Raw genomic sequence first — 22,706 nt, 5'->3', positions numbered from 1 at the left:
TATATATATATATATATCCCAGAAGATCTGATTTAGATCCCAGAAGTCTGATTTTTTTCTTCCTTGGGAACGCTACAACTGTTTCTTTTTCTGAAGGTCAATAATATCCTGGTACTTGAAGTTACTTTCAAGAAACAAAGGAACACGGTCAATTTGCATAGAGGACTCTTACATGACTGGAAAATTCCCTTGACTGCAACAAACTCAAATATGAATACCCACCCCAGCAATTTAGTTCAATAGACTTCTTGCTGGTTTCCTTTCCACCTGTAAGCAATCAAATGCTATTTCATAGAGATGAAGAATCAGACCCTTCCAGCTCTGCTATTTACTAGATACGATGTTGGACAGGTAAAGAAACATATTTGTTTCCATTTCTTCATCTGAAAATTGGGATAAAAACAGTTTTTTACCCTTAGAGATGTTATAAGGTTCAACTGACATACTGTAGGTAAAGCACTTAGCACGGTACATGACATGGTTTCAGTTAATATCATCAATGGTTATTTCATGTTCTTCCTTTGTGTAATCTAGGCCACTGGCTCAAACTGAAATGTGCAGCTGAATCACCTGGAAGGTTTACTAAACTACAGACTACTGGGCCCCTCCCTTAAATTTCAGGTCTGGAATGAAGCCTAAGAATGTGCATGTCTAACACTGAAAATCACTGATCTCATCAGTAGCTTTTTCACTGGAGGAATATCTTCTCCCAATCCCCAGCTCCTGAAGCCACTCACCTGCCTAGAAGCTGATGTGCAGAGACAGGAACTTCTGTAGAAAAGTAAAGGCCAAACATCTGAATCCTATATCCAGCCTCTCAACATTTAGTTTAACTTTGGGCAAATCCCTATTACTATCTCTTTGTCCTAACAAGAGACTGAAAATTTCTTCTCATTAGCTCTCCAGGCTTCTCACTGTATGAACTGAAAAACATCTGCACACTGCAATGGTTATACTTTTAAATCCATCTGGCACATCTATAGCATCCATCCTGTCCAAGCTGTCACTGAACTGCTTGCTACCTTGGCTAGCTCTCTACTATACACATCTTGCTTCCCCCAGTGAGGCTATGAGTGCCTCAGCCATAGCATCTGGGTTTTCAGCATTTTCTATGGTACTCAATAAATACATACTTTTAGATCTACCAAAATTGTTTATATTAAAACAGGTAGGCCCTGTTAATATTGGTACTTCACTCATTTGCTCATAAATAGAAAAAAAAAATGCTAACTTTTTATTGGGTTCTAATCAGGTTCTGTTCTAAGCACCCCACATGGAAAAACACTCAGTCAATCCTCATATATCTTTATCAAGTAGGTGATATTACTATCCCCATTCTGCAGATGGGGAAAGTAAGGCTCAGAGAAATAACTTGCCCAAGAACACATAGCTAGTAAATGGCTAGGCTGGGATTTAAATTCAGGGAGTCTAGCTCTAGAATCCTTAACCATGATGCTACTACTTCTTAAAGTGAAAACTCCCTAAGACATGGACACACTACAACAGAATGCCAGGAAATGGAATGGTAAATCTTTAGAGGTTTCTTTTCTCAAAAAAGAAGGAAGGAAGAGGGGGAGGAGAGATAAAAGAAGGAGGAGGAGGAGGAGGAAAACCCATTTAGATGAGCACAGCTACCCAGCTGAGCCCAACCTAAGCTGGCTGAACCTCACAGACGTGTGAGAAGTAAACATCTATTGTTGTATGAGGTTTTGTGGATACCATTCAGCAAAAGCCAACAGACAAAATACCTGACCCACTAGGTATACCTACAGAGAGATCAAAGTGGATAACAAAACACTCACCTCAAAAAAGGTGGATGGGCCAATTACAAAAAAAAAACTCATCAAAAGCAAGCAAATTTGGCATAATATTAATCTAAGTATATATAAAGATTATTAGAAATGCACTGTTCTTTTTCTCCAGAAATTCTGGCAAAAGCAAATAAAAATAATGCTATAGGAAAATTCTATGTGACAGCATTTGAATTCCTGCCCTGACCACAGGAAGCAAGTCTTCAGTAAACCTTTGCTTGAAAGTCCAGGGCTTGTGCTTTCAGCAGGAAAATCAATAAGGCAGCTTTATCTGACAATAGCTGTTCATACCTAACAGACCCTGCAGAAAGATGGGGATTTTTGACCTGGGACCTTGACTGAAACCACTGCTGGGCAGGAAGTTGGGTCTAAGGTTTTAATATTCATATATGGAGACTGAAGTAATTGACGACTTTAAGGAATCTGCCAAATGAGGTAGCTGGGAGTGGTATCCAGAAATTATAGTTCTAGCATAGCAAATGATGTAGACACAAGGTTCCAAAGCCAGTTGGAATCCTTTTTTTTTTTTAAGAGATGGAGTCTCACTATGTTGCCCAGTTGCCCAGGCTGATCTCAAACTCTTGGTCTCAAGTGATCTCCCTGCCTCAGCCTCCAAAAGTGCTAGGATTACAGGCATGAGCCACTGTGCCTGGCCACCAACTGGAGTCTTGATGAAACCACCAGCAAGTCTACATGCCTAAAAAACACCCACCCCAAAAGTCTATAAATTAGACATGGGGTACAGAACGCTCTTTACTAGAAAGAGTGGTCATTTCTTTCCGTTTCTTATAGTTTTATTCTTATTTGCTTAAGAAAATTATCCTTTCTTGGTCGGGCGCAGTGGCTCACACCTGTAATCCCAGCACTTTGGGAGGCCAAGAGAGGCAGATCACAAGGTCAGGAGATGAGGACCATTCTGGCCAACATGGTGAAACCCCGTCTCTACTAAAAATACAAAAATTAGCCAGGCATGGTGGTGCGTGCCTGTACTCCCAGCTACTCAGGAGGCTGAGGCAAGAGAATCACTTGAACCCGGGAGGCAGAGGCTGCAGTGAGCTGAGACTGCGCCATTGCACTTCAGCCTGGGTGACAGAGCGAGACTCTGTCTCAAAGAAAAAAAAAGAAAAAAGAAAATTATCCTTTCTTAAATCTAGGTAGAGAATCTTATTTGTACAGAGATGCCAGGCTTGAGTCTAAATCAGAGGCTGTATTTTGGCTGGAAAATCCACGGTCTGCAAGAGTTTTAAATTGAGGTCCATACACTATTTTGGTGTTTCCATGAAGTCTTCCTGCTGTGGATTCGCCACACCAGTGACCCACCCAGCAGAGTGGAGTGGCACCACGTCCAAACGAAACCACAACCATGCTGGTGTGGCCTAAACTAAAGTCAGCCTTTTTCCCACAATGCAATATTCATGTTCACTGGGACCCTGTAAAAGTCCAAATTCCATCAAGGTCCACTCAGCAGAGTCTCTATGTTGCCCTGTTTATAACAAATCCATGTGAGAAATCCATGTGAGAAACTTTATATAGCATATTTTAATACCTGAATGGGGTGAGAAGGGGCTTTGAACCATGGGGTAAAAAGACAAATGTACTATGTCTTTTGGTGACTACTACATCTGAATTATTTGAGGCAGAGAAGAAGGGTAGGAAAGAGGAGGGAAATTAAGGTATAATCACTACTATTTCATGGCAAGATACTCCTCCCCTCTGGACTCCCATTTCTACTCTATCCACCTGAAAATCATATGGCACATCACTGGGTAGCTAGAGGAAAGAATGACTGCTGGACGCTCTGTCTCCATTGCTGTGCGTTGTACAGGAACGGCTGCTGGGAAGAATCCAGGGCAGCCAGGCTGACAAAGCACTGATACTTATAGAAGGCACAGCATCAGGGCTGCTCAACCTCCTCATCAACAACTTAGAGCATTTTGTAATCCACTACTAGTTAGAGTGAGAAATGAATGTTTGGGTACATCATTAAACCCTGAATATCTACTTACGGGCTCCACAAACTCAAACATCTTTCTCTCTTGGACTTCCTGCACCTTGAAGACATATTCCAGGGATACTTCATAGAAATGCTGCCGGACCAGGTCCACTTGGCTGTCTGCCTACAAACAAGATGGAATTTAAGAGAAAAATCAAGTCACTACCCAAGGATAGCATTCTGAAAGCAGATCAGAAAAAAAAAAACTCTGGAGATAATTTTCAAAAACAAATCAAATAGCATTACACAGAAGAAGAAGAAGAACTATAGTAACCATTTCACAACGCAAAAGTATACTGAAACATCATGTTATACAACTTAAACACATATAATTTTTTTAAAACAAAACAGAAAGCTTTCTAATGAGATTATTGGTTTAAAAAGGTACATGTATACAAGGAACTCAAACAACTCAACAGAAAGAAAAAAAAACCTACAAATAATACCATTAAAAAGTGGGCAGAAGATCTGAACAGACATTCTCAAAAGAATACATACAAATGGGCCGGGCGCGGTGGCTCAAGCCTGTAATCCCAGCACTTTGGGAGGCCGAGACGGGCGGATCACGAGATCAGGAGATCAAGACCATCCTGGCTAACATGGTGAAACCCCGTCTCTACTAAAAATACAAAAAACTAGCCGGGCGACCTGGCGGGCGCCTGTAGTCCCAGCTACTCGGGAGGCTGAGGCAGGAGAATGGCGTGAACCCGGGAGGCGGAGCTTGCAGTGAGCTGAGATCCGGCCACTGCACTCCAGCCTGGGCGACAAAGCAAGACTCCGTCTCAAAAAAAAAAAAAAAAAAAGAATACATACAAATGGCCAAAGGGTATATTTAAAAATGCTCAACATCACTAATCATCAGGGAAATGAAAGTCAAAACCAAAATGAGATATCATCTGAACCCAGTTACAAAGGCTATGATCAAGATTAAAATTAGCGAATGCTGGTAAGGATGGGGAGAAAAGGAAACTGATGGTGGGAATGTAAATTAGTACAAGTATTATGGAAAACAGTATGGAGATTTCTCAAAAAGTAAAAAATAGTACTACCATATAATCCAGTAATCCCACTACTTGGTATTTATCCAAAGAAAAGGAAATCACTCTATCAAAGGGATACCTGTACCCCCATGTTTATTGCAGCACTAGTCACAACAGCCAAGATATGAAGTGAACCTAAGTTTCAACGGATGAACGGATAAATACACATACACGGACTGCTATTCAGCCATGAAAAAGAATGGAATTCTGTCATCTGCAGCAACATGGATGGAACTGGAGCTCATGTCAAGTGAAGGCACAGAAAAACAGATATCCCATGTTCTCATTCATATGTAGGTGCTAAAAAAGGGAATCTCAAGGAAGTAAAAAGTAGAATGATAGTTATCAGAGGTTAAGAAAGGGGTGGAAGTCGGGAGTGATGGTTCATGCCTGTAATCCCAGCACTTTGGGAGGCCAAGGCAGGCGGATCACGAGGTCAGGAGTTCGAGACCAGCCTGGCCAACATGGTGAAACCCCATCTCTACTAAAAATAAAAAAATTAGCTGGGTGTGGTAGCACGCACCTGTAATCCCAGCTACTTGGGAGGCTGAGGCAGGAAAATCACTTGAACCCAGGAGGTGGAGGTTGCAGTGAGCCAAGATCGTGCCACTACACTCCAGCCTGGCAACAGAGCGAGACACTGTCTCAAAAAAAAAAAAAAAAAAAAAGGAGGGGTAGGAAGGATGAAGAGAGGTTGCTTAATGGGTACAAAAATACAGTTAAGTTAGATAGAAGGAATTAGTTCTAGTATTTCATAATACAGTAAGATGACTATGGTTAACTGATGTACAGTGTATATTTCATAAAAGCTAGAAGATATGAAATGTTCCCAACACAAAGAAATGATAAATGTTTGAGGTGACAGATACCCTAAATACCTTCATTTGATCATTACACCTTATAGGAATGTATCAAAATAGCATACATGCCCCATAAGTATGTATGATTACATATCAACAAAAAAGATAAGTGAGTGAGCCAAACAGACATCATATTAGCCCAAATAGTATGTCACATGTTAAAAGTAATCAAATCTAACAAACAAAACAGAAATAAGAATAATGATAATGGTTACCTGAGCACTAACTTTGTGCCAGGAACCATGCCCATAGCTGTACCTACATTACCTTATTTAATTCTCATTAATTTTAATTATTTAATCTTCACTAAATGCCTAGAAAAGAGATATTATCTGTATCTCTAACATACAGGAAGAAAATATAATCCACTGACATTAAGGAATTTGACTAAGGTAACACAGCTAGTAGAAGGCAGACCTGGGATTCCTGTCCTGGTGGATCTGCCCCTAAGGCCCTTGGATCATCCTGAAACCACCAGTCTCCACTGGATCATCCTGAAACCACCAGTCTCCACTGTCTCGCCATACCCTGGGGCAACCTGAGTTCCATGGGAGACAGATTCTTACAGTGAAAAAGAAATTCCTGTAGAGTCATCCTCATCCAGGCCTTTCTAATGCACAAAACAAATTGTCAGAGGGCAGGGAATCTCAGAAAAGGCCATGTTCACAGAAGTCCCAAATATTAGCTTTGTGATAAGAACAACAGTTTACTACAAGCAGAGACATTTCAACATTCCCTCTCAATTTCACTTCTCCCTCTGTGCAGGCATGTGTCCAGGACAGGCCAACGAGCGGGTACAATTAAACCACTGATCTGGGATCTGGCACCCAGGGAGAAACTCCAAGCATGGAGTTGCAAGATGCTATGCTGGGAAGTACCTCAACTCTCACTATAAAGCTCTAAACCTTTCCTTAATGTGTCTGTGTCAACTCAATCCTTCAAAGCAGATAATCATACGGAAAGCATATTTCAATGGCAAAACACTAAAGTGAATATATATTTTTAATATAAATGAATATCCTGCTAGTAAGAAACAAAACACTGTTTTCCTTAGAAATGACACAGTCAGAAACCATTCTATAACACCCTTTACTAAGACACAGCTCCCAAAGTCATATTTCTTTGAGTGTTCCTTTGTCAACATTCCTACAGAAGAAACTCGGGACAGACCCTTACTTCCATTGTACCAAATACAATATGCAACTTGGACATCTTAAGAGTTTAGCAAGTCATCTATCCGTTCCACCATCATGAGCAAAAGAAACTTCCTTCCTGGAACTTAGAGCGTAGTAAAGAAAAGAGACATTAGTCAAGTAAGTAAATTAAGAGAAAACCACAAGCTCTGGTAAAACACAAGACGTTATAAAACACCCTGAAAGAATATATTCAGGTCTCTCACACTAGCAACTTCCTCCCACAGCAATGGACATTCTCATACCCAAAAGCCAGTCTGCTGAGTAACTGCTGGATCAAACCAATCGGAAAGGCTAAGACTGGGGGCATTTTCTAAGGTTCCCAAGCAGGGAAAAGAGATATCTGAGCACTGATAAATCTTTATTTGGAGACAGGTTTCAGAAGGTCCTGCACCCTACTCACCACCACCACCCCCTGCATCGTGTGGCTGCTGAGACAACTGGGCTGATATGCCTTCCAACCAGGCTCCTGCTGCTAAGCCCCATGTGTTCCTGTAGCCTTTGATCTCCTTGTAGCACAAATCCAACACGCTTACACGGAGAGATGCATCTACTCCCGACCACCCCACACACCTCAAAGCTTCTCTCTGCCTGGGCTTGCCAACTGACATTGCGAGTGGAGGGGGGAAACAGAAGAAATCATTACAAAAGTCTGCAAAGGCAGGGATGAAGGATCCAGAAGGAAATTCCTATGAGGAACACAGAATTGACTCCCACATCAGAGAGCTGCCCAAGTGCAAGCTCCAATTCTACAATGTCCTAGCTGGTGAGACCTGCTCAAGCCATTGACCTCCTTTAGAAGATGGAGATATCAGCCCTTGCTTCAGAGTAGTGTTTCCAAGAGAAAATGAGCCAAATGATGTAAACCATTTGAAAACTGGAAAATGTACTGTGCATGTCGGTGGTTGCTGTCACCAGGCACTTCAGAACACAAGGGTCTCACTTCCTGCTCTACCCTCAGATAGCCACATCATCTCTGAGGTACTACACTTCTCTCCTAACTGGTCTCTCTGTCTTCATTCTCTCCCTGTCCCAATTCACTCTGCACCCAGAAGCCAGAATATCTTCCTTAAAATCTAAACCAGATGGTTTCATGGCCCCTTCAAGGGCTTCCCATGGCCTCTACCATGGTCTGCAAGACGCCGTGTAATCTGCCCAACCCTCCAGCCTCACCTCCTCCCAACCTAACCCACTGTCACCATGCTCCAGCCACTCTGGTCTCTTTCCTGTCCTCTAACACTCCAAACCTCTTTCTTACAACCTTTGCACCTGGTGTTCCTTCTGCCCAAAAACCTCTTCTCCTAGATAAATACACATTTTAACTTCAACATACAGTAAGAAATACTTTTTATATTATGACTCAATAAACACACATTTATAATGGTTAAGTGCAATGCACTTACATATTTTTTTTTAAGACGGAGTTTTGCTCTTGTTGCCCAGGCTGGAGTACAATGGCATGAATACGGCTCACTGCAACCTCCGCCTCCCAGGTTCAAGATATTCTCCTGCCTCAGCCTTCCTGAGTAGCTGGGATTATAGGCTGGGATTATAGGCATGCACCACCATGCCCGGCCAATTTTGTATTTTTAGTAGAGATGGGATTTCTCCACCTTGGTCAGGCTGGTCTCGAACTCCCAACCTCAGGTGATCCACCCGCCTTGGCCTCCCAAAGTGCTGGGATTACAAGCATGAGCCACCATGCCCGGCCTCATATTTTTTATTCTATTTTAGCCTACCCTATTGCAAGACCCAATAATTGTGATTTTGCGACACACTCACAACCTGAAGAAGATTGTCCTGGCCTTTCATTAGCTCATTCCTTCTGGGCTCGGTCTAAATATTACCTCTTTAGGAGAAGTTTTCATTGACTATATTATTTTAAATAGGGTACCAGGAAATCTCTATCTCATCTCCCAATTTAAACTCTTATCTATTCCTTTCTGGAGACAGAGTCTTACTCTGTTGCCCAGGCTGGAGTGGAGTGGCATGATCTCAGCTCACTGCAAACTCCGCCTCCTGGGTTCAAGTGATTATCCTGCCTCAGCTTCCCAAGTAGCTGGGATTACAGGCACGTACCACCACATACAGCTATTTTTTTTTTTTGTATTTTCAGTAGAGACAAGGTTTCGCCTTGTTGGCTAGGCTGGTCTTGAACTCCTGACCTCAAGTGATCTGCCCGCCTTGGCCTCCCAAAGTGCTGGGATTACAGGCATGAGCCACTGTGCCTGGCCTATTCCTTTCTTGTCTTGTGTATAGACTACTAGAATATAAAGTCCAAGAGAACAAAGACCTTATCTAATTTTTTCATTTTCTCCTCCAGTGCTCAGAATGGTGTATAGCCCATAATAAATGTTCAACAGATGCATGGAGAATGAATGACTTGATCCCCACGTGGCCATCAGTCAGCACCCAAGGCATGTCCTGGCAGTGACCCAGAACTAAGAACAAATGCATAATTCAATGCATTCCCAAAGGAAAAGGAAGAAGAAATCCCAAGTGTAATGTTACGTTTCCCTTGCCAATGCCCCTGCTTGGTGTGGGCCATGGAATCCATCACATCCTTGAGCCCCATGTAATGGAATTATAAGCCAGGATTCCAATCCACCCTGCAGACCACTCAAGACAGTTTTCCTGGCTGCCACTCGAGAAGCTATAAATCTACTGGCTTGCCTAAACCCATCAACCATTCTGTGCTTCTTTTAAAAGAGACTTCCTCCTATATCGTAATTTCCATGAAGGAAGATCCTTCATTTCACTTTCTACAAAACACCCAGTGCCTGGACAGACTGCTGCAGACGCGTCCAGTGAGTATTTGTTGAATGAATGACTACTGTTTTTGAAGCGAACTTTTTTACCATTCAAAACTACACATTTGCTTAAATTATCCACTAGATGGCAGTGCCATTCCACAGCACCGCCTGTAGTTTCTACTTCCAGGGATCTAGGGATGGGCTGGAATTTAAAAGTATTCCGTGCAGAACCTTGCAATCAGGGAACAACTCTGGATAATCAAAGTGGAAGGTTTCATCAAAGGTGTACCAGGTGCTCAATAATGTTCCTAAAAGCTGAATTTTTAATAAATGTGAAGAAAATGATCACTACATAGCTGAACACCTTCAGTAAAACACCTGACCTCTGCAAGAAACCCAGTTCCTTCACAAAGTGTAATTCCAGAAAGTTGAAATGGATGATCACTAAGGTCCTTCCCTCTCTCCAATTCTATGTTATGACACTGGCACTAAATAATGGTCAGCATCCCTCCCCAGATAGAGACATAGAAAAGCAAACTGGGTGAAGGGAAAGGGCCACACAGCCAGTGCTGGGGTTGACTCGCTGCCACTAAGCTATTTATCCTGAGTCTCAGTTTCCTCATGTGTAAAACCGAGTGATAACCACATCTATACCTCTTAGGGTGAGGATTCCAGAAGATTCCATGTAAAGTGCTTAACACCATACCCGGGCCATAAATATGCATTCAACAAATGTTTCCCTATATTGTAGTTGCTACTGATGCGGTTAGTGGCAGTAGTAATACCATCACTGTTCTTTTTGTTTGTTTTGATTTTGGCTTTTGTTTTTTTTGAGACAGAGTCTCACTCTGTCGCCAGGCTGGAGTGAAGTGGCGCAATCTCGGCTCACTGTAACCTCCGCCTCCCGGGTTCAAGTAATTCTCCTGCCTCAGCCTCCTGAGTAGCTGGGACTACAGGCACCCACCACCATGCCCAGCTAATTTTTGTATTTTTAGTACAGACGGGGTTTCACCATGTTGGCCAGAATGGTCTCGATCTCTTTACCTCTTTACTGTTAGATTTTTATACAGTTTAATTTAGTTCAGGTACAACTAAAAAGCAATGCCTCAGAACTTACCTGAACAGATCAGAACCTGCAAGATCCGCAACCTAATCCTTACACTCAAAGTACTTAGAAAGTATGACTAGGTCAAAGGCAAGAACATAAAGGACTATAATAAAAGAACATAATGGAAAACATCCACTGAAATACAGAACTGTCAAAGTCAGGAATAGTGGCATCCAATTTGAGAACAGAAAATGGAGCGAACAGGCCAATCTTAAGGATATTTACACATTTTATATTAAATATAAAATACTTTATATTCGAGCAGCAGTTATATTTGCCTTCTCATGCTTAACATAAGTAGGACGTGAGTATTTAACAAATAAAGGAAATAAAGCTTAGAGAGTCTAAGTAATTTGCCCCAGGTCACAGAGTAAATATATGGCAGAGAAGGTTTTGAGGCAAGGTATACTCTTTGCCAGCACAGTGGCCTAGTCCCTACACTGTGGTAATTCAGAGGGCATTTACGGTCCTAAAAGAAAATGCTGGACTCATTCCAGACCAAGTCTGCAATGTCTGACCACAGAGAGAATGGATCTGGTGGAGAAGCACCTTTGTTCTAGAGAGTGCCATGCCTACAGCGCAAGTGTGCTGTGGGTCTCCCAGATTCAGTAGGTGCTAGAATAACCACACACCTGCTCAACTCTGAATACTCTGAATATCTGCACTAATGATGCATAGTCATCAAATCCATAATTTATGCCTACTTGGAAACTGGAGAGCTGGGCAAACCTGGTCATTGTGAAGCACAGCCAAAAAGCCTTTCTTTAAATATAAATTAGTTTCCAAATCCTAAATGCCAAGTGATGCCAGAAGAATAACTAAACAGTGAGGGTATCAAGACAGATTCTAAATGGAATCCCATATTTACCATGGACTATCTGCGTCTTCGAGATAGGGCCCATATCCTCATGTCAAGTTGGGATAGCCTTTATATCCCATGAAAACAAGACTTTTTTTTTTTTTTTTTTTTTTTTTTTGGTTTTCAATCCCATTTGACAAGATTTGCCTGAGTAGCTATGCCACTTCAAGAAGCACTTCCTCTGCTTTTGCTTCTTTTTCCCTACTCAGGCACAAGATCTTCAAGGATAAATTAGCATTTTCTACTTTGTAAAGCACACACCCAATAGTCAATGCTATTTGTTGGCTGGCCAACAACTGATCTACAAAGTCCATTATAAACATTTGTTGCTGCTACAGTTGTCATTGTTGTTAAGTAACGGTCCTCATCACTACTCTAAAAACTGGATTAAATACTCACTTCAAAGCAAAGAGTTCCCAGAACACCACATTCCCATCCCAAGATGTATAACCAATTGTGGTTGGGAGGGGATTGAACTCCACCATCTCCTGAGTTACTTCAACCTTTCAACCTCTGACTCTACTGTCCTCATAAAACTTTCACCTAGCAGAAGTACCGGCATGGTATCTGCTCAAAAAGAATTAAAATTTAAAATAAGGGCCGGCCTGGAAGCCACAGTAGCCTCTTTTGGCAAAAATATCATGAGAGAGATCAAGCAAACTATTGAGTTAAATGACATTTTTAAAGCCAAATTTGAGGTTCTACTAGGAAACTCCCTGTCTCCAAGAAGCATAAACTCCCTTAAACATGCCAGTCTTCATGAACTAAATAAAAATGGTCACAGCTCCATGGCTGCGAGGGTTCCATCATTTTTCTTTCCAAGTGAATTACTTTTAAAAGATACCACGCAAACCCAGAAAAATCAAGCGCAAATTTAAGAATGTATTTTCTTGAAACAACATTACCAAAGCAGAAAACATACACAGGATAATAAAGCACCACTTTAAAAAAAAAAAAAAAAAAGAAAGAAAGAAGACTAATGTCAAGTGCTGGTTGAAATAACGAAAAAATTAATATTAAGGAAGGATAACCAAAGTGTTTGAGATGCTAACATTTCAAATCACTGATAAAAGGCAGGAAGTCAAAAGGTAAAGTAACAGAGTGCAGAATTAAGGCCAAGGGTGAGAGAAACAGGAAAAGAAATGTCAGTATGAAATGAAGACATCCAGCAACCAGGGCAGCCTAACAAGGAGGTGGTCATCTCGGCCAGCAGCGTGTTCCACCTTGACAGGCTGGAAAACTACAAACAGTGGAGTGGGATGGGAGGACACAAAGGCAATCCAGGCATCAGGCATTGGATGAGGGATCAGGAGCAATCCCCTGGTGTCCCAGGTCCCTTCTAACCCTAAGATTTTCTAGCAAAGAGCAACCAGCACATATCCACAGCATCGTGTACAAATTGAACACTTTATTCAGGATACTAAATAAAGCCTCTTACCTCCTGAAGCTGAGATTCTTTCTTTTGGAAGACAAATTCAAGTGTTTTCTAAGATGCCACAATACTTTTCTGTCTCTTTGTCATACTTCTTTTGGCTTCCTGGAAAAAAAAGAGAAAAGAAAAGAAAAAGAGTAACACGTTGCAGGAATAAAAGCAGCCTCTATCTCTCAAGATCACACATGATGACTTGGCTCCTACTTTTCAGGTAATGCCCATTAAATCCTGCAGCCACCCATCAACAGCCCCCCGGGTTTGAGTGTCTAGCAGAGAGGCACCAACCAGTACAAGACCAGAAAAGAGGTAAATATGAATATTTAATGGGGGCAAAGCCAAGATTCCCCCTCTAAGAACTTTGTGAAACAGAAATTTCTACTTTCTAACTCACAAGGATATTCAAGGCTAGAAGGCGGCCAGGGGTTGGGGGTTGGGGGGCAGCAGCAGCGGGGGTACCTATGAAGCTAACACCAAGGAAGGAAGATCTCCTTACAGCCTGAATGAGACAAGTCTAGACTAAGGCTAGACCCAGCCTTAATACTATTGAAAAAACACTTCTTGGTACATAAGCCTAAATATCTCTTGACACTTAATATCACATGCAGGTCTTTAAGCTGAGGAATAGTTCAAAACGACAATATTATCTTCACACAGATTTGTTTACCATGGCACCATTTATGCCAGCAAAACAAAAATAAAAGCAACAGCAGCAACATCACTGCCAAGGATAACGTTTGGCATAAAGTATGGAACATCCAATAAGCACAACTAGTCATTGGAAAACTTGAGAAGAGTAAAAGAGCATTATATAAACTTGCTGCATCCTACATACAGTGTGTCTACCACCTATGGACAAAGATGAGGTGGGAATTTACTTATAGGAAAATACCTGAGTTATGGTAATGGGGTAACAGTTATTTTTTTCTTCTCTTTAAGAAATTATTGGCCGCATTACTGCCTTCAAAATGAAAAATAATTACCATAATATACGTATTAATCCCTGCTCCCCACCATTGAATCACTGGGTCACTATGGTTCTATTTCTATCTCCCATTTGACAGATAAGAAAACTTGGACCCAAAGAGGTGAACTTGTAAAAAGTCACGGAGAGTGACAGAGCTGGGATTGGAGCCCAGGACAATGTGCCTCCAAAGCCTGTGTTCTCCACCACAGTTGAGACAGATTGTCACAGGCAGTCTGCCTTCCTTCCACATTCCAATGGGAAGAGCAGACAAGGAGGCTGGAAGAAGGTTGGCACTGGGCTGATAAGCAGGATCAAATTCACTAATTGGGTACATTATTCCTGCTTTTGACTCCTGTGGAGCCCAAATCCATAGAGATGTTTTTCTGCAACTCCAAAGCCTAGAAGAGAAAAAACATTTTCTGGCCAAATAAGGAAGCTCAGACATATCTCTTTATTCCTTTAACAAATTTATAATCAGCAACCACTCTGTGTAAGGCTCTACTTTAGGCACTAGAAATATAAGACAAAAATGGTCCCAACCCTCATAGTAGAAATGTTCTAGTAGGAGAAGCATGATTAACCACTAAACAAATAATCAACATAATTATAGACTGCTGCAAGCACTACAAAGAAAATAAACAGGGCGCGGTCACAGAGATTCTTTAGATAGGGCACCCAGGAAAGGCATCATTTGTGGGAGGGAGATGTGAGCTGAGACCTACATGTTAAATACAGAAGGAGCAGAGTAGAGCCTTCTAGAGCAGAACCGTCAAGTGCAAATGCCCTGGGGCAGAACATTCTGAGCCAAGAAGCCATCACCCAGAGCCCTGACAAGCTCCGCCATGTCAGAATACCACTCATCTGGCACATGCTCACAGAGTGGGCAGAATAACCACATATCCATTTTAGCTGACATATACCCATTTCCATGAATCTGAGTTTTGCTTAAAAGACTGCTCACGTACCAGACCAATTAAACACTTAGCAGCAAATGAAGAAAAAGCCTGACGACACATTACTCCTTCAAATTTGAGGAGGGTACAGGCAAGAGACTTGATTTAAGCAATTCTTTTCCATTAGTGAAACCAGCAACTTTGAACTGGGGCTCCAACTCCAAATACTGCTCACATGTATCTACTCCCATCAGCCTTATCAGCAACGCCAAAAGGACAGTCCAGCTGGCCAGAGGTGAGAAAAGGCCAGGGAACATGAGTCACTGGCATTCTGGGACATTCTGGCAACTTGTGCCTCCACATTCCATGTTTAAGAGGACACCCAAAGTTAGAGAAAAAAATAAGGAGAAAGGGAAGCCATTTCTGTTCTGAGAAAACAGCAATAAGACCTCTGCGACAAAAAAGTACTACAGCTTAGATAATGTTCTTAAGATGGGAGAGCGTGTCCATTACTCAGGACACAAGATGGTTTTCACCTTCCACAGAGTACACTGTGGGGTAGTTAAGTCAAGGATTGAGTTAGAATCCTAAAATTTATTCTCAACTCAATACAGACTGGCTAGAAAACAAATCACCATCCCTCTCCAGGACTCAACATCCTTAACTATAAATCGAGGATGATTAGATAATTGCTCAGATTTCTTCTTTCAGTTCAAAGACCGTATAACAAAATAAAATAAGAACACCCCTCCTCAAAGGATTTCTAGGGTTAAATGAAATAAACCACATATAGTGCTTGGCAGGGTGCCTGCCACATGGAAAGTGCTCAATAAATGTCAGCAATGGTGGTGACAGTGGTGAGCTCATCACCTAAACCTGCCTCCTTCTTATCAAGAACACACCTGCTTTCCACGTCCCGTGTGCCATGAAGGTAACCCTCCCAAGAACCTACTACAATTGGAAATTATACACTTATTTATATCTTTTTGTCTAATGTCTTTCACCCCAGCTGCATCATAAGCATGGCAACCACACCTGCCTTGTTCTCCACAAAATATCAGGGCACAGAACAGTGCTGGCACAGAGCAGGCTCTCACACATTTTTTAAACGAATGAACTGTATGTGAATGACTACATGACAAATATTGTTCTCACGTTCAGGTAGCTATATGTTAGACACCATTTTAAGCATTTGATAAGAGTTCGCTCACTTCTTCTTCATAACTCTACAAGACAAGTTTTATTATTACCCCCATTTTAGAGATCAGGAAACAGGCATGAAGAGGTTCAGTAACCTCCCCAAGTCTACGTGCAAATGGCAGAAGTGAGATTTGGATTCAGACAGTCTAGCTGTAGACTCACTCTCTACGCTACTCTCTTATGTCTATTATACTTATTCCAGAGTCCAGCATTCCAAATGTACTTCTGATACAGGAAAAAATAATTTCCTCAAACTCAGAAATAGAAACTTAGGGCCATGGTTATGTCAAGCACCAGGAGTTGTGCCCTACTCCAGAGTAGCACATTAGCACAAGAATGCCCAAGAATCTTCTTCCCTGACAGCCTTCACACAGTGCACTCTGCAACAGGCTGTTATGGCAACCGAAGCAGCACCAGAGAGTGGAGGAGGAGGAAAAAGTAATTTTAGCATGGCACAGGCAGAGTTCAGAACCTCCACTCGGCCAATACCAAAATCACCTGAAGAGCACTTGCTGGCTCTGAGATGTTCTTGAGACTGCTCCCAGGGTCACCTAGAAGTAGATCTGTTGTTTGCTTGTATGTTTTCTCTTAAATTTACATAATGCTATGATATAAATGTATGTGTGTGTGGAATGATGGAAAGGAGGCTATGCCGGGGGAAAAAATGACAAATGGGGAGGGATAAGAAATCACCCAAATGTTATCACAATTCTTCTTTAATGATCATCCAAAAGTTATTTAATAATTGATCATTATTATGGTTTAAAGAATGGGAGAATAGAGTATGCATGAGGGGAAACATGCTTTGGTGAGTGACTATTTAAATTCTTTTATCCTAATATGTCACCATCTATACCCCCCCCGGGGGGACAGTACCGCCTCCTGTCATTAAAATCACTGGTATTAAGTCCAGAGGGAGCTCACTCAGACTCTTGCCTCACCTCCTTGGTAACCATGATAACCCCCAAGCCAGTGAGAAAAGAGGCCAGAGTGAGAGGCATCTGTGCTCAGAAGGAGAAGTAACTACTGAAAAGATGACTCGCTTGAACCTGGGATGCGGAGCTTGCAGTGAGCTGAGATAGCACCACTGCACTCCAGCCTGGGTGACAGAGCAAGACTCCATCTCAAAAAAAAAAAGAAAGAGAAAGAAAAGATGACAAGTCTGCTCTGCCTCGGTCTCAAAGCTCTGCATAACCCCTGGAAGCCACTGCCAAGCATGTTCAAGAGTGGGGAGGCTCCAGCCTGGGCGACAGAGGGAGACTCCGTCTCAAAAAAAAAAAAAAGAGTGGGGAGGCACAGGCCCCAAAGCCACCAAGAGGAGGCCTGCTGGCAGGGCCCACAACGCCAGGAACTGAGGTAGCGTTCTCACAGCTTATTATCTGCCATCACTGGACTGGTTCACAGTCTGTATGAATTCTTAGTGGAATAAGACTTTGTGCAAATTGTACATTCCTTAATCTCTGATACAACACCAGTGAGCTCCCACTTCCTCATAAATGTGTAAACTAAAATAAGTAGAAAAGTATTACTATAAAACTGAAAGACAATCTTTGCCACGGTCCCTCCTTCAAACTGTGATCAACCATCCCTCTGAAAGATCCTGACTAAACATCATCTTTTGCAGGCCCTAATCACATCTATTTCCAGAAAGCAGATGCACTTAGGGGTGTGTGTGTTGTAGGGGTAAGGAATTCCTCATTTTGCAACTAAGTAAAATCCAAAGTAAGAGGGTGGTATTGCCCAAAATTCCCTGCAGGTGGCATAAGAGACTGCAGCTGAATTGACTCACAGTTCTAGAAAAACAAGAAGGAAATGTTGGAAATCTTCTTGCTTTCATTGATTCCAGTGAAAAATCTTCCCTGCAGGTGGCCTCTAACACTCTACCGAAGGTCAAACCGGCTAGAGTTTCTTTTTTTTTTTTTTGACACAGAGTCTTGCTCTGTTGCCCAGGTTGGAGTCAGTGGCAAGATCTCGGCTCACTGCAACCTCCGCCTTCTAGGTTCAAGCGATTCTCCTGCCTCAGCCTCCTGAGTAGCTGGGAACTACAGGCACCCACCACCATGATTTTTGTATTTTTAGTAGAGACATGGTTTCACCATATTGGTGAGGCTGGTCTCGAACTCCTGACCTCATGATCCGCCTGCCTCAGCCTCCCAAAGTGCTGGGATTACAGGCGTGAGCCACTGTGCCTGGTCCTTCTTGTGATTTATTACAGGGCAAAGGAGCCCTGGAGAATCCACCTTTTAAAAAGGAGCAGGATTCCCTTTGCAGTGTCTTAAGAACACACTAGAATTAGTCAAGCTTAGGTTACAGTCCCTCCAGGTCAGTGATAACAAACGGTGATCTCTGGGATGAAGCAGGCCTGCAGATGTCATTTTTCAACCTGCACAATGTGTAATACATATTTTAAAATTATTTGCCAACAAGAAATTTCACATAAAACTGGCTTTTCAGTTTGTTTTGAAACATTTAAAGAATCAGCAACAAAGGGCCCATTTCCAGACCCAACAAAAATCAGCTACACCCAAGTACCAGCTGCCTCCCTTTAAAGAAAGTCCCTGTACCCACAGGGCACAAATTTGTAACCCCTGCTTAGGCTGCAAGTCCTGGACCTCCACAAAATACAATTCCACAAAAACAAATGTATTCTCCAATAAAGGCAATTGTCTAAGCACACAGCTATCTATTATAATAACACAAACGAGGTGTGGTTTATACCTTTGGATGATTTATGAACAAGCACAAAACAATTAGATAACAAAATATCAGAATGGCTGCTCCGGGGTTGACAGCTCAGATGGTCGTACTTCAGTCACCCATAAAGAACTGATGAGTTGGGCTCTATAGAGTTCTCTGCTAAGATTTTCTGAATAACGTGGGCTTCGATTTTCTGAAGACATTCTTAGATTTTTTTAAAGAAGGTGCTATGTTTTCCAGACCTCTCACCCTAAAATCCAGACCAAAGCTTGCAAAATTCTCACCTTGGCGGCCCCAATCTGTTCCTTTCGAAACTTCTCCAAGGGAGTGATGAGCACCTCGCTGGCATTCTCAATCTGGTGAAGAAAAACAGAGTAGCGGAAAGAAGACACAAAAGCAGTATCAGTAAAGAATTACAGCAGCTCCAGCACGAGATGCCTCCCCATGTCTTAAGATAAAACTTGGGTAGGCAGTGTTGTACGTGTCAACTGTTTACAACCCTTGAACCAACAGCATGTCAAATCAAAACTCATTATTTCAAAACATGATAATCTTCCTCCCATGCATGATTAATATTGATTCTTTAAAAGTAAAAATGAGGAACTCTAAAACTGTAAGCAACCATCTGAAGGGGCAGAGACGAATTGGTGAAAGAGTGGGGTCTAAGTTACAAGCTTCAGGTGACATTTTCTTGTAAATATTCACTTACCCAAGTTATAAGTAAAACCTTTCAAGCCTGATTTTGTGTTGCTCTACCAAGATAGGACTCGACTAGAGCCAGGACACCTGTGGCTCCTGACTACTGGCTGCCTCTCAACTTCATCTCACAGGGCTCACCTCTCAGGTCCTGCATTCCAACCCACCAGCACTCCAATGCACCTCAAATGCACCAAGCTTGTCCCACTTCAAGGCCATAGCATTTGGCTATTCCTTCAGACACTGTGTTCCCAAACCCTTACAGGGACAGCTCCTTCATGTAATTAAGGTTTCAGCTTAAAAGTCACCTCTTTAGGGAGGCCTTCCCTGATTACCAACATAACTCAACTTCTCTCCCCTACCAAGTGTGTTCTGGTTCACCACTACACACTACACACACACACACACACACACACACACACATCAGTATCTTGTAAAGGCTCACTTTGCCACCACTATCCCCAAAACAAAGAAGAGTGCTGAGACAAAGGAGCACTCAAACATTTCTGAATGACTAAATGAATGAATGGATTATTTCTTGATTGGCTGCCAACTGTGTGACCATGGGCAAAACATTTAACCTCTCTGGGCTCTGATTTCATCATCTGCAAAACAAGTGGGCTGAACTGTCCAGCTCTAAGATTCTATGGTCTTTTCTAAGGCAGTACAATATTTTACAGTTTTTCCTTTTAAGTCATTCATTTATCACTCTTTGCTCAACTAATTATTCCAGGAATCTCGCTGCAACAAAGCATTATTTTTCCTAAACCACACGCATGTCCACTGCAATGAAACTAACAGGGTAAATGCCAGAAGTCACAGATGGACACAGTAAAGAACTAACTGAACAATGTAAGGGACAGAAAAAGTCAAGTCTCCAAATGTATTCCCATTTGCCTTTTTCTCAATTTGGAGATCTCTTATTTCAGAAGAGTGAGATTTAAGCCTAGAGTGTTGTGGTGTTAATTTGTTTGATTTTGTTATTTTTATTGTTATTTGACGTTACTTAATCAGTTCACTTAAGACTTCTCCACAAACCATCTGCAAGTCTCTGAAGCTCACAAAGGTGGGCCAAGCCCCTAAGTCAATGATTCTCAACCTTAACTACACAGGAGAATCACCTGGAAAGCTTTTAAAATTCCTATGTTTAGGCTACACTCCAACTAACTCAGAATCCCTGGACTTCTTTAGTCCAAGATATCAGTATTTTTCAAACTCCCCAAGTTAAATCCAGTGGACATCCATGATTGAGAATGCAGTCCTAAGTAGCCGCTTATAATATGAAAGTGCTCATCTGCTCACCTGGGAATCAGGACACCCAAGTCCTTCCCCTAGCCATACTACTACTTGCTGTCAGCCTTAATAAGACCTGTTTTCTCATCTGTCAAATGAGCAATTGCAGATGGTGAGGAATAAGGTCCCACTTAGTCTTAGATTCTATGACTATGTAACATCCACTTGGTTCCAACACTGCCTGATGTTGGGGACATGGAAGCCCATTCTCCACCCTTGAGGAACTCATATTTACTATAGGGCACAGACAGGTACAATGTTTATCAGGACACAATGTGGTAAACACAGGATCAGAAGCATGAACTGGATGTTAGGAAAATACCAAGGGTAGCCATATAACCCAGGAAGTTAGGAAAGGCTTCCCAGAGAAGGTGCAGCTTTACTTGCTGAGTTTAACTGAACTGATGAAGTTGTCACAGGGCAAGGAGGTACAGAAGGAGCTTGCAATGGCCAGATACTCAGATGCAGACAGTAGAAACTCAATTCACTGACATTAATAATAAAATTGCAGAGGCAAGCTGAAAAGTATAATCCAGTCATTGTTCCCTTACCACAGGCCATAGCAATCTGCAGGGTATTCATAGTGATTTGCTTACCACACCCCCACCCCCAAATACTAACTCAGCCAAGAATCAGACTCAAAAGAATCATTTCCCTTTCTCAGGCACCAGCACATGCACAAACACACAAGCTTTCCCTTGCTTCCACCCACCACCAACCTCCACTGCCACCACCACCACCCTTCTGATTCTGGTTCAGCCACAAGCAGTGAGCAATCAAAAGAAACTGCTCTTTCTGTAGGGCAGAAGGTAAGAGGCTTCTACTCTGTTTGGAGTTTTAAAGGAATCCTCCTTTTTTTTTTTTTTTTTTTTTTTTTGACACAGGGTCTTGCTCTGTTGCCCAGGCTGGAGTGCAATGGTGCAATCACAGATCACTGCAGCCTTGACCTCCCTGGCACAAGCGATCCTCCTACCTCCTCCCAAGTAGCTGGGACTACAAGCATATGCCACAATGCCAGGCTACTTAAAAAAAATTTTTGTTGAAATGGGGTCTATGTTGCCTCCAGACTGGTCTTGAACTCCTAGGCTCAAGCAATTATCTTACCTTGGCATCCCAAGGTGCTGGGATTACAGGCATGAGCCATGGATTACAGGCCATTACCTGGCCCCCACATTTTTTAATATAATGCAGTCTTGGGTTTGAACCCAGACTGTACCACTTATTAACTGTGTGATCCGTGACAAGTTACTTAACCTCTGTAAACCTCAATATCTTCATCTAAAAAATGGCGATAATACAGATACCACTTCCCAGAGTCATCACGAGGGTTAAAATAGAAAATGCATGTAAAGTACTTGGCTACATAATGTCTTGGTGAATAGTGTTCAAATTACCAACTGTTAGCATGGGAAGAGAAGAAAATGTTGATTGACGCAAGATTTCCTAGGACTTTGGAGCACTGCTGCCTGAAGATACGCCCTCCTAGTGGAAAATCAGTGGACAGGCAGCAGGGGACTTCAAGTCAGCAGGTGACTTCATTCCTCATATCTTAGGGATATGGAGGAAAATGCAAAGGAACTTCCTGTAGATGTGGAATCTCTTATCTGCTAATGCTGAACTATATCAGAATAAATTACAGGCTGGGCACGGTGGCTTATGCCTGTAATCCCAGCACTTTGAGAGGCAAGGCAGGAGGATCACTTAAGGTTTGGAGTCCAAGATCAGCCTGGGTAACACAGCAAGACCTTATCTCTACAAAAAATCAAAAATAAATTAGCTAGGCACAGTAGTGCAGACCTATAGTCGTAGCAACTCAGGAGACTGAAGCAGGAGGATCGCTTGAGCCCAGGAGTTTGAAGCTGCAGTGAGCTATGATGGCACCACTGCACTCCAGCCTGGGTGATAGAGTGAGGC

At 42.2% G+C, this 22,706-nt stretch overlaps 1 protein-coding gene across 1 annotated transcript in view; it reads right to left on the bottom strand.

Annotated features, from left to right (window-relative positions):
* ARHGAP26 (Rho GTPase activating protein 26) overlaps positions 1–22,706 on the bottom strand; it is a 461,308-nt gene that overhangs the window by 333,093 nt on the left and 105,509 nt on the right. The window contains 5 exon segments of the mRNA XM_017872973.1: positions 3,818–3,928; positions 13,056–13,098; positions 13,100–13,150; positions 15,653–15,657; positions 19,088–19,159. Coding sequence (XP_017728462.1) covers positions 3,818–3,928; positions 13,056–13,098; positions 13,100–13,150; positions 15,653–15,657; positions 19,088–19,159 — 282 coding nt within the window.

This window comes from Rhinopithecus bieti, unplaced genomic scaffold, assembly GCF_001698545.2.
Source record: "Rhinopithecus bieti isolate Rb0 unplaced genomic scaffold, ASM169854v2 scaffold_7438, whole genome shotgun sequence".
Taxonomy (NCBI): domain Eukaryota; kingdom Metazoa; phylum Chordata; class Mammalia; order Primates; family Cercopithecidae; genus Rhinopithecus; species Rhinopithecus bieti.
Note: the sequence above shows the minus strand (reverse complement) of the source record. Positions and strands in the feature narration are given on the sequence as shown.